We start from the raw sequence: 12,593 nt of genomic DNA, 5'->3' as shown, positions 1-12,593 counted from the left end.
GGTGAATGGAAAGGACAAAAAGCTTGCGGTTAAAAATGAGCTACATCAGTTATGCCTTGTATTTAAAATCATCGCGATTAACACGTTGAGTGTCACCACGTCAATGCCATCTTTGTTCAGTCAGAATTTCAGATCCATTCAGAAAAGAAGGTGACGACCAACCCTCTGTTCTGAAAATACGCAAAATTCAACTACTTATAATCTAAATATAATCTACCTGACAATGACGATCACCTTCTCAGTCCTGGTGTTCTGTGAATAACATTGTGCTAATATTTGAATTATCACATGAATTTACCTAGTTACTAGTTTCTTTACTTTATGCAAGTGTCACATTTGCTGTTTCCTGGAGATCTAAATAGCAGCAGCCCAAGGCTGCTTTTCATAATGATCATTATAATAACAATAAAAAAAAATAAAAAAATATGAGTTTGATGTAAGACCTAAACAGAGGGATCAGCAAAATGAGTTTTAAACCATCTGCTCTCCAACTGCTAGTCACCATCTACAAACCCGAGGATGACACACAAACTGGCAGCAAAGTGTCAGAGCTTTGCCTGCCGCATCACCAGCGCCCCCTGGCCTCATCCACTGGCATCAGTCAGTCAGATTCTGGCCGCACCGACAACACACAGGGTCAGCAGCACTAAACAGGCGGCACAGCAGCAACCATGAGTCTGCGCGTGTGTTACCCAGTAGGTTGATGACGCCCTCATTGTAGGCAGCAAACAGCCTGATGGAGTCTTTGAAAAGCAGCATGAAGGCTGAGTTGATCACGCCGTTGGTCAGCTCATTAGGGTTGGCCTGAAGAGATGAAGGGCGAGAGGAGGCGGAAAGAGTTAGACCAGTCTGGGAAGGGGGGGGGGAGAGAAGAGAAGAGAAGAGAAGAGAAGTCCTGCCTGTTCCAAGCTTTTTTTTTAAAAAAAAGAAAGGGAGGAAAAAACCTAAACGTCGTATTTCAGATATCCGCATAAACGTCCTCCCACCCAAACGCTGGCACCTCACCACACACAGAGCCGCTGTCAATTTAGTTTAGGCGAGGAAAAACATCACACACTCTCGCTTAGAGCCAGAATCACACACACACACACACACACACACACACACACACACACACACACACACACACACACACACACACACACACACACGCGCATTCCAATGAGGATCTTCACCATCCATTTTTATCACTCTTTGAAGCTCTCTGGCACAAACCACAAGGCACCTACCAATTTCCACTCGTCCCCACCCGCTCCCCGTCTCCTGTCTGCACGCACGCATGCACGCACACACACACACACACGAACACACACACACACGCACGCACGCACGCACGCACGCACGCACGCACGCACGCACGCACGCCCTCAAAAATCTGCTGTTACAATCTGTTCTTATATTTGCACAATGCAGTTGAAGCCTCCAACGCTGCAAACGGCCGCCTCATTCCCATTGACATTAGAAGCGGAGCCGCGGCTCAGGCGGAATGTTGATGCGCCACTGTGCAACACACAGCACAACGCCGCGCGCCGCCGCGTACCTGGAAATCCAGCAGGGCATCCAGCTGGTTCTGAATGATGGGCAGCGTCTTAATCAGCTTCTCTGTGTTCATGGTGCGCATTACGCCGTCAATCCTGTCGGAAGGGGAGACACACACGCAAATGCAAATAATTGTGGCGGCAGCCTTCTACAGGAAGAAGAAAAAAAATTGTATGCAAATGCGCATGTAGAGAAATAGAAATGAGGAGACGAGGAAGGCTGGCAAGCAATATGAAGGAGGGGGGGGCGGGGGGGCGGGAGTTGTGTTTTGCATACACACTCTCCATAATGGCCACTTGAGCTAAAAGGTTTGCAACAAATGGTGACTGAAAAGACATTTTAACAAATGCATAATGGTATGAATGGTTTAATCTGCTCTGCGGAATCAGCATGACAAAAGCATTTCAGTGTCAACAAAACGCACTGACACACGACCTTCTACTTTGATGCTGTTTCTGCCTTTTATTTATTTATTTATTTATTCTTAAGGAAGCTACTTCCCAAAATTTCAACTTTATTCTCAAATTGTAAACTTGGAAAAAAAAAGAAAACAAAAATTCTCTTCTTGTGGCCCTAATCCTCTGTCGTACTTAAAACCCCTGTGAAGCAACTGGAAAATCAGAGTTTAAAACCCAATAGTGTAAACTCAAGAGTTTATGCTTAAACTCAGGGTTTGTTAAACCTCTCGGGTAAAATAGGCCCCTGTGTGTGTGTGTGTGTGTGTGTGTGTGTGTGTGTGTGTGTGTGTGTGTGTGTGTGTGTTCCCTACCCGCGTTTCATCTTTGTGAAATCCACAGCCACCAGCCTGTAGGACATGGCCTTCTCGTTGAGATAACGACTGTATCGCCTGATGAAGGTTGACATGTCATAACCTGGAAGAGAAATCAAGTCACACAAAAGGGTTCTGGATGTTCCTGATGCGTTGTGTGAAACCGTGACACCACCTTCTCATCACTGCTATTGGAAGAAGATGCATAAAAAAAGAAAAAGGGTAACTTGCATTTGAAACGTTGACATTACACGCGTAATAGTTGCCGAGTTAAAACTATGCTGTTACTTTGACTGGACTACAGAGGTTGAGGGTTTGTGTGTTTTACCTTGCAGTGCTCCTTTATCGAGGAAGTTGTGCAAGTTGAAAAGAGTATTTCTTGAGGCCAGATACTGGATCAATCGCTGCAATCAATCAGAAACAACACAAAAAGATCACGTTTAACCATGAGGGCAAGGTTGACACATATCACACACCCAGGGTTACAAGGTGTAGGACGACAATGTAAGACGACGGTGCTGTAACCACAGACGGTCATCGAGCAGTTCACCAAAAGTGGACGGTAGGACGAGAACTAGAACCTCGAACCACATAGTATTTGAGAGACAAATGCCTTTACCTTTAAAGTGCATCCATGCCATCCACATGAAGTCAGCGCAGTGGTGAAATGTGGCAGACAGAAGAATGTCTCTATTTCTAGAATTTAGCTAAAATTGCATCCCCCCCTCCCCCCCCATTTAAAAAAAAATCTAAATGGATCAATATATCACATATGTGACTACCTCCTGACACATAGTGATAACTTGAGCTCGTTGGCTGCCAGCTAATGACAGAGAACGACATCATGCATCACTGACATAAAGTTACGTCGCTATCAAAATGCAGCTCACAGCCACGGCTCCGAGCGTTAATCTGTCTGGCAGTTTCAATGCCAAGTGAAGATTGAGAGCTAGTTAGAACTGGAACTTGTCTGCTCTTATTCCCATTTGCTTTCCTGTAGCGTGATGAGAGGTCATCTGTAACGCAGCATTTAGTTTCTGACTGCAGGAGACTGGCAAACTAATTTGCCAGTGAAAATAACCAGGCACTATTTTTTGTTTATAAAACGGTTAAAATCATCCACTTCTCCTCTGTTCAGGTTCAACTGAGTCATGGTCAAAAACGTCCCCCTGTGCTGCATTTCCAACCATTTATTCCAGCACCTTATGAAACTGTTAGGGGAGAACAACCGGCAGGAGGAAACACGTAGAAAAAATTAATTAACCTTTAGGAAGAAGAGGGAGATTGGCAGCTGCGTGACGGCCCTTTGAAATTTTTAATGAGATCAAATCTTAAGCGACAGTCTGCCGCCACAAAGTGCTGAATCATTCCATTGCATTTCATTTCCGGACTTGGATTTTCTAGACTGCACGCCCTGTGTAGTGTTTTTCCACCAAACTTGACCCCTTTTATTCATCCCTTCACAATCCAACACTTGTCGTTTCTGACAGATCTGATGTCACAGAACAGGTGCAGGAAGCTTCCCCAGCTCCATACGTCTGAGCTTATGTCAACTGTTAGGACACTTTCACTTTTTGACCACATCGTTACCTTCTAATGGTGCTCACAGAAGAATCTCCAATAATCCATGCAACCTTTTCCACGGCCAACAGCGCAGCACAGAATCATCGTACGAACGAGTAAGCAAAGTAAAGTCGAGGTAGAAACCGGACCGTGTTGGCAGTGTAGTGTTGGAGCATCTCAGAATCTGTTTGGGTGCACAAATATGCTTGCAGGGCCTGTGCGTGGGACTCGGCAACACCAACACATTCTGGCAAGACTCTACGACTGCTTAGAAAAAGCAGGGAAAAAAATCACTCTCTCCCTTATTTGTGCAAGCCAACGCTACAGTGACCCAACTTTGACACGGCCGTCATGTGCAAAAGCTTTCCTCTTATTTCTAAGAGGTGTGCTACTGGTTTTAACATGGAATCCTTTTTCACAATTTCTAGATAGATAAATAGATAGATAGATAGATAGATAGATAGGATAGATAGATGCACCGATCCACTTTTTTCACTTCCGATACTGATATCTGAAGTTTAGTATCGGCCGATACCGATCCGATACAGATACAGAAAAACAGCATTGAATCACCTAACAAATTATGTCTTGTTGTTTAGAAAAAAAACTGTCTTTTTGTGCAAGGTAATGTCAGACTTTCCTCATTTTCTAAAAACAAATAAAATCCAGAAAGATCCAGATTTACTGAAAAAAATATTTAATACTGTGTACCAGTACAGTGATTCAAAATAAACAAATAGCTTCACTAGCTTTGTCAAAGTCAAACATGAAAAAAAAAATATAATAAATATCTCCCTGTTCAGTCAGTGCAATTAGGAATTCAAAGTGCAATGTAAAATAAATAGTGCAATTGTGCAAACAGAACTTTAACACCCATTACAAAACCAGCTGAATAACAAAATAGCTTCAATAGCTTGGTAAAAAATAAAATAAAAAATAAAATCAGAGGTAACGTGTTTTTTCTCCCACATGCAACAACATCACTCACAGCGGGCTGTGAGAGAAGTCCCTTGTTGACTACCAGATGCATTGTATGTGCAACGCAGCCCACACTACGCACTGCCATGTTGTCCATCGCCTTTCTCATGTTGCTGGCATTGTGCCTCAGAATCACATGGACTTTGCTGAACGGAATTTGCCACTTGTCAAACATATCCTTCAGGCTAGCGGCAATTGCCTCGCTCGTGTGTGTGACCCACGAAAGTTTGCTGCATTTAACATTGCACTGCGTGGAAGGAAACTCTCATCCAGCCAGCGTGCTGCATCGCACAGCATAGAAATACACAGAACGGAACTGCTCCTATGGATCGGGCCATTAGATTGGCTCATTGTCACCGATACCCGATCTAGAATTTTATTCAATATCGGATCCGATACCGATCCCTGTATCGGATCGGTGCATGCCGAATAGATAGATAGATAGATAAAGATACGAACGACAGACAGACAGAATTATTAGTTCAAGTTTTAGGCCCAAAAAGTTTCACAGATGGAAAGAATTGTAACGTCTTAAGCATTCCTCCAGCGTAGCAAATGAACCTAGGTTAAGAAACAGAAACTTAAGATGGCTTTAGAGAGAAATATAAAAAAAAGCGAGCGAATTTGTGCGAGTATGTGGGCTGCAATAGCAAGCGAGAAAGCATCATGAACTTCATAAGCCTGTGGTTTGCCTTGTGTGCCGGCTCCTCATCAAAGGTCTGTCTGACAAGAGTCTGCGTATCCCCCTCAGTCTCGCACACAAAGGCAGAGGCAGAGGGAACCCACACAAAACACATGGATGTAGTTTAAAGGGAGAAAGTCTATAAAGGAGCAGAAACACTTGTGGCAGAAAAAGAGCGCGAGGCTCAGAAACCCACTGAGCCCCAGATTATTCAGCGAAGACGGCTGTGAGAAAAAGATGCAGCTTTGAGAAGAGATTTCACATTTGGAGATGGAGCGCTAGATTGGAGGAGAAACTGAGAAAATACCCAGAGACAGCGGAGAGGATGCGATGGAGAACCAGGTCAGCCGGCATGTCAAATAATTCATGGTAGCATATCAGAGAACAACCTTATGCATGATTAACGCATTTGGGTCCCGGCTACAGAATCATACCTATACGTAGAGCAACTGGAGTCCAGCAGTATTGGCTTGAAAAGAGAAGGAGTCTCCCTTTTCATTCGTCTCAGTTTTTCAGTCCATTATCGTGCGTGTCTTTCCTTCCAGAGTTCACACGCTGAGGGTCTCCGTAGAAACAACCACCAAGGCCTCTCTGCTGCCCTGAAGTGTTTTCATTTTGTTTTTTTCCAGATATAATGAAGTCTAAACTCTGCAAGGCTAAAAGAAGAAAGCGACGGTTACGACCGACTTCTAAGTGCATGATAATGATTTGTCCAAATACAATCTTCTGTATGGCTCGTTAGTCTGTGGTCTTTGGAACAGACTTTTCTCACATTTGACAGGGTTCGTTTCAGTGTCCTAACAGTGCTTTCAATTGACAGTCTGGATCACTTAAACCTGGTCCCTTGAGGATTAAAACCTGTGGGACAGTTCAGAGCCTGAAGACAGCGGCAACGATCCACAAAAACAATTGTGTAGCCTTCAAGACAACTCCAGCTGGTTGGGACAAAACATCATTTAGGCTGAATGTACAAAAGAAAATATGCATGCATTTTTGCTGCAGCACTTTTGCAACTAACAGGTCAAAGTGGATGAATAAGTAAACTCCTCCAGGAAAAGAAGTTTACTATGAATAATGATTATTTTGAATGATGATCTTCCTTCAAAATACACCCATAGAAAAAAGTTATATGAAGACTCAAACAGCAATGATTCGCACACAGCTTCTCCGACAAACCTGAATGAGTCTGGATTATTCATAACTGAAATGACTGAAGCTGAAGGTCAAGGCCAAAAATGATGCAGTTTAAAAACGGTAAAAAAGTTGATTTTGACTTTGAAGTTTTAAACTTTCAAGTTTAGCAATATTTCTTCTTGTTGGTTAGGGTTAGACACACATGCGAAGCAGGTACACATACCTGGAAGGCCACACAAGGGGACTTAAAATTACTTGACTGGGCACAACTGCACTGACCGGACTTGCATTAGGAATCCATGATTGCAGTGGGCAATAACTGTCATCCAGAAATCTAAGCGTTCAATGGACCATCTGGCCAGTTACAGTTTGGCAAGTTCCCTTTTAAAGTTGAGTTGCCTTTTTGAAGTTTCCCTGACTCTACTTCTACTCTATATAGTTCAACCCAAAGTGGTGACTCAGAGCTGAACTCCAAACTACTTCCTCCAGGAGTATGAAATTCAGCGAGGGGAGCCGGGAACTGTGCTGCTGACTGACGTTGGAACTATTTCATCTTTTCCCTCGCTGGTATTAGCAGAAACAACATCCCAGCCTGGCTGGTCAACATGAGCGTGCTGTGCGTGACTTACTGACATCACGTCGTATCTGGGAAGTTGAATCCGTTACCACCCACCACCACCACCACCAAAGTTCTCCCAGTGTGTACACACTGCCAATGAACAACCAACAGAATAATTATTGATCCTGGCAGTGAACATAGTCAGGTAGCATTGACGGGTACAAAGAGCAGGGAGTTGCTGGCTACTCTTCTCCGTACAGTAAATGCACACTTCAGCAGAGAGGAGAAAACAGACGTCAGTCCTCAGGGAAAGGAGAGCCAAAGAAAACTTTACACATATTTTTGACAGCCACAATAAAAAAAATATGTCTATACACAGAATAAAGTAGAGCTCGTTGGGCCCTGGAAGGAAATCAGGAAAGCCACTGGGGAATTTATTTCTGGCTTCTGGGTGTTTGCCTTTGCTTTCATTCAAACACATGCATGGGAGTGGGGGGGGATCATCGCAACTGACTGCAATTGGAATTTTTCAAAAAGGTGATGACTCACACGAGAAGAATGAGTCGTGACCTGGCCATGTTGAATGAAAGCAGCTCTTACGTAAGCGGAGAAACACACACACACACACACACACACACACACACACACACACACACACACACACACACACACACACACACACACACACACACACACACACACACACACACACACACACACACACACACACACACACAAGGAAGCAGACGTGTGGATAAACACAGACACAAAACACAACCAATCAAAAACATGCCTGGTATTCTCCCTCTTTTTATTTCATCTCTTTTTTCCAAGCCCTCCAGTCTATGTAGTTTCACTCTCTTTAAATAATCAACCATTTAGCCCCTAAATCCTATCAAAGTGTGAAAAGACACAGAAAATGAAGCTGGGTAGGTGCTGACAATTAAAGGATTACAGAAATACGTCTACATTTGACACGTTTGTATATATGGGGCAAAAAGTGAATAAGACTGCGGGAGAGAGAAAGAGAGAGAGAGAGAGAGCGAGAAGGAGAGAGATAAAGAGGGAGTGGGAGAAAGAGAGAGAGAGAGAGAGAGAGAGAGCGACTGTGCCTACAAGGTGACAAGGCTAATAGTGTGTGGGCTCCCTGCTCTCGAGGGAGTAGTTGTGTCTTGCTGGTGGATGAGTATCTCTGCGAGGTCAATGATGCAGCCAACATGAGTCATCAATTGAAACACACGCGCACACACATATTCATGCACACAGCGTGCGCGTACACATACACACGCATCACAACAGTTCTCTTCCTTTAACAAGCACAAAGTGACATGTACTCAAAATAAGAAGACTCAATTATTTCATTTTAGACACCAAAGAAATTCCGAGTGGCACTTGTGGTGATGTGCTGTTGCAAAGAATTTCATGTATTGAGGCTCAGAATAATCAGAATTCCATAATAATCATTTTCTTTTGCAAGCAGTAAGCCACAGCACTGTGGTGATTTAAGAACGGCAAAGTAAACAGTGTAAAGGCTGCTTTTGTTTCTGTATTGTTTTTTTGTTTTTTGTTTTTTTAATTATTGTTTATTTATTATAAAAAAAAGTAATTTCTGAAACATAATGTTTCAACTGCAGTAGAAAAAAGCCTAAACATTAGAAGATAAAATTACCTGAGAAGCATAAAGTCCCTTTTCTTCTAAATATCAAGAATGATACAACACACTGATAGGAAATTAAAAATGACAAATAGTGCCAGCATTTGACATAGCAAGACAGGAACTGGTTACTTTATTTTAATTAACAAATGGGCCTCGATTAACAAAGTCACAAAGGAACTGAGGAAGATTCTCACGGGAAATATTTCTAAGTAGAACTGGAGATCAAATATTGGAAATGACTTTGAAACAAGAGCACATCAGTCATTATTGAGTCTATTGCCTGGAACAACTGGGAACATTTCAGATATAAGGGATTTTGCAATTTCATGGAACATTTGGAGCAAGGCAGTGGTACGTCCCTGAAACACCTGGCTACCAAAAATGTTCCCCTCAAATGAACGTGAGGGACAGGGATGCAAATGTGGCAATTCCAAATCAAATATCATGTATTTATTGTTGGACATTCAAGAATTACACATGACATTTGAAAAAAGGATAACAGGCTGGTTAAAATAATATGAAATCGAACCATTGCTTGAAATCAAGCTGGACAACTTTAATTTGGAAAATTATACCAGTGAAGCATTAGATTTGCTGGATTCCACGTAGGTGTGATGCAGGCACATTTTGGCACCAGGCATGGGGAATACTACGGTCCTATGGTACTACTAATGCAGTGCACCAAACTTGAAGAAATGATATTAATAGTAAGTAAGCAATAAAATAGCTGGATTAACTCCATTTGTTCAGTGTTTTAAGAGTCGTTTCAATAACACTCATCCATTGTGGCCCACCAGTCATAAAATTTGCCCACCCCTGAGCTAGACTGTGGTAGCTGTGCCTCGAACTGGCCGAATCAATCTAAATTCTCAAATTCCCCACATCGATAGCGTCGCATTCTCAGTTCTTCTTCAAGGCTCCCATTTCCAAATGTTTCCTATTGCCTATTTTCACCAGATATCTGACTAAATGCAAAACATTGGGGAAAGCTTCCATCTGACATGTTGAGTTAGAGTAAGAAACCCCAAACAATAAAACTTGAGTCAATACTAATGGCACAAAACCACCACCAAAAAGGATGCAATGGCCAGGTGTTGTTTCCAAGGCACACACTACCACAATAAACACAAAACTTTGCAGTCCTTGCACTCTTCACACGTCATCTTTATCTTTGTCTGCCACAATGGCAGTCGATAGCGGACGCGTGCACGGTTACATTGAAGCAAGTGTGATTATCACGGGTGACCTCCATTAAAGTCAGGGCGACCTAACATGCTCACACTCAGAAAAACATGCCCCTGTCCCTGACACAATGCCGCTGGAGTCAGCAGATTTCCACGTCTTTTCTCTTCGCTCCGTCTCCAATTGATGTTCCATTCCGCTTATTTTCGCTTGGCCGTTTCCTCCTCAGTTTGATGTTTCTTGCTCACTCAAATGTCTCGCTTCTATACTCTCTCTGATGGAGGCAATGGAGCAAAACAACCTGCAGAACGACATCACAACAATAAAAAATGGGCTACTCCTCTATGTAAGACAGCCGTGGTGGCAGTGAGGTAGCAGCTCTTGGGGAGTAAATAACACACAAACCTTATTATTTTGCACACGCACACCCCACTCTTATCTCCTATCCTGCCTCCTTTGTGTCACACATACAAAAAGTCAATGAAAGCAAGTGGCGTGTTCTGCTGCCATCAGCACTTTCACCGGTGTCCTCGCCAGACTGCCCCTGCCTCCTGTCATGTCCTTAATGACTACAACACCCTACTGTCAAACGGGCACAATTTCTCTCCTCTAGCATTTCCCAATAGGACCCGGTATGGTACCAAACCTGGATGGACAACAACTTTCTAAAACTCAAGAGCAATAAAACAGAACTCCTCATCTTCGGTCCCAAGTCTCTCCACCCCTCTGTAAAGAACTTAACCCTCCACATCGATGGTCATCAATGGAGACATTGCATGTCTCCATCCCTAACTTTCCTATACCACAGCTGAAATACTCATACATGCCTGAATCACTTCCTGACTTGATCACTGCAGCAGCCTTCACTTTGGTCTTCCCTCCACTCATCTACAAAAATGACAATACATCCAGAGCTCTGCTGCCCGCCTCCTCAGTCACACTGGCTCCAGGGAGCACACCCCCCTCGTCCTCCAACAGCTCCACTGGCTCCCTGTTCATCAACGCATCCAGTTCAAACTCCTCCTCCTCACCTACAAGTCCCTCCCTAACCTGGCCCCTCCTTACCTCTCCAGACTCTACTTTCCCCTGTTGGAATAAAAATGTGTTGCAATAACAATGGTGATTGGAATCTTTTCTCGCCCCCCCCCCAGAAAAAAAAAAAAAAAAAGAAAATCACAAAAATGTTTCTGTGCTTGCTTCAAGTGTCTTTTGACTAAGATAAAAAAAGTCAATGCAGAAATTAGAACATTCAACAAATAAGGGGTGTTGTTCCAAAAGCTCAACTCACCAGTTGCTTCACCTGCCTGCAGGAACATGGCTTCTAGCAACAGCAGCAGATATTATCTGATTCAATGGCGAGACCAAAACACTCTTTGGTCTCATCCGTGAGACCAAGGAATGGAAAAGTGCAACAAAAAAAAGAAAAATAATCACAAAAGTAATGTGGTTCCAAACCCTGTCTTTTTTAGAGAAACTTGAAATTATTTGCTTCATACCGAGATAAAAACCAGGCCACGGAAGTAAAAGTCTTGCCTTGTCAGCTGACAGACCGTGTTTATTTAGCAAACACAAAAACAGAAAGCCTTGGCTGTTTGAAAATTAAGTCTTGAGTGCAAGGATTTGAAGTCATTGGCAGAAGAAAATTCCCCACTGTGATATTTGTTAGGGCATGCAATCCAAAGGGCTTCACATCCAAACTCCGAGAGCAGATTTCACACCACTGCTTGCATTGGTCACTGAGCGACTCTACAATCCTCGGGGCCACAGTATACCCACAACAGACATTTGAAAGGTTGTTTGTCATAGAAATAGAGCTTTAAAACTTGAGCATTCAAGCCATTAATAAAAAACAGGTGAATTCACTCTACTGGCGACTTGTCCAGGGTGTCACCCTGCCTTTGCCCTAAGACAGCTGGGAGAGGCTCCAGCAGACCCCCGTGACCCTGAATAGGAATAAGCGGGTATAGAAGATGAATGAATGAATGAATGAATGAATGTATCAAAATACTGGGTAAATTAGATAACATATTACCGTATGCCCCATAATATTACCATGGTGCTTATAAGCACAATTGCATCTCCAGAAATCTCCTTCAATTATTGCAATCAGTGCAACTAGTCAAATCCCAAATCTGCTGATATTACATATCTGACAGCCAACTCAACAATCATTTCCTGTAAAAGTATTCTCCAGTGGGCTTTTACAAAGGGCTCCCCAGGCCATTGTTTGGAGTTTCCTGCATGACCTTTTCTGTACATAGAGGCCTATCACACAAACACCTGGAAGCAGAGGCACTCCGTGATAAGAGAAAACAATAGAATCCATGTCTAGACAAGGGGTCATCATATTATAAAGTTGGAGGGCACACTAGACATTACAATACTGTTTAAAATTAGTTATATTAATTTTGTGTTTAAGAGCCTGTCTGTCTGGAAAATTGCATCCACGAGCAGCCAGAGGAGGTCAAACAGTATTTTGGATTCCAAACTCTGCAGTGGTGTTTCCTTAAGTCTTCTTGAAATGGTTTTG

General features: G+C 43.0%; 1 protein-coding gene across 3 annotated transcripts in view; it reads right to left on the bottom strand.

The window, feature by feature from the left end:
• LOC142889337 (phosphatidylinositol-binding clathrin assembly protein) overlaps positions 1 to 12,593 on the bottom strand; it is a 64,762-nt gene that overhangs the window by 32,738 nt on the left and 19,431 nt on the right. For all 3 annotated transcript variants that reach the window (XM_076028004.1, XM_076028002.1, XM_076028003.1), the window contains exons 3-6: positions 2,637 to 2,712; positions 2,309 to 2,411; positions 1,541 to 1,634; positions 693 to 804 (exon numbers count right to left, since the gene is read on the bottom strand). In XM_076028004.1, coding sequence (XP_075884119.1) covers positions 693 to 804; positions 1,541 to 1,634; positions 2,309 to 2,411; positions 2,637 to 2,712 — 385 coding nt within the window. The remainder of the gene's footprint in view (positions 1 to 692; positions 805 to 1,540; positions 1,635 to 2,308; positions 2,412 to 2,636; positions 2,713 to 12,593) is intronic.

The sequence above is a fragment of the Nelusetta ayraudi genome, unplaced genomic scaffold, assembly GCF_046127955.1.
Source record: "Nelusetta ayraudi isolate G7.1 ecotype Tasmania unplaced genomic scaffold, CSIRO-AGI_Nayr_v1 ptg000022l, whole genome shotgun sequence".
NCBI lineage: Eukaryota > Metazoa > Chordata > Actinopteri > Tetraodontiformes > Monacanthidae > Nelusetta > Nelusetta ayraudi.
Note: the sequence above shows the minus strand (reverse complement) of the source record. Positions and strands in the feature narration are given on the sequence as shown.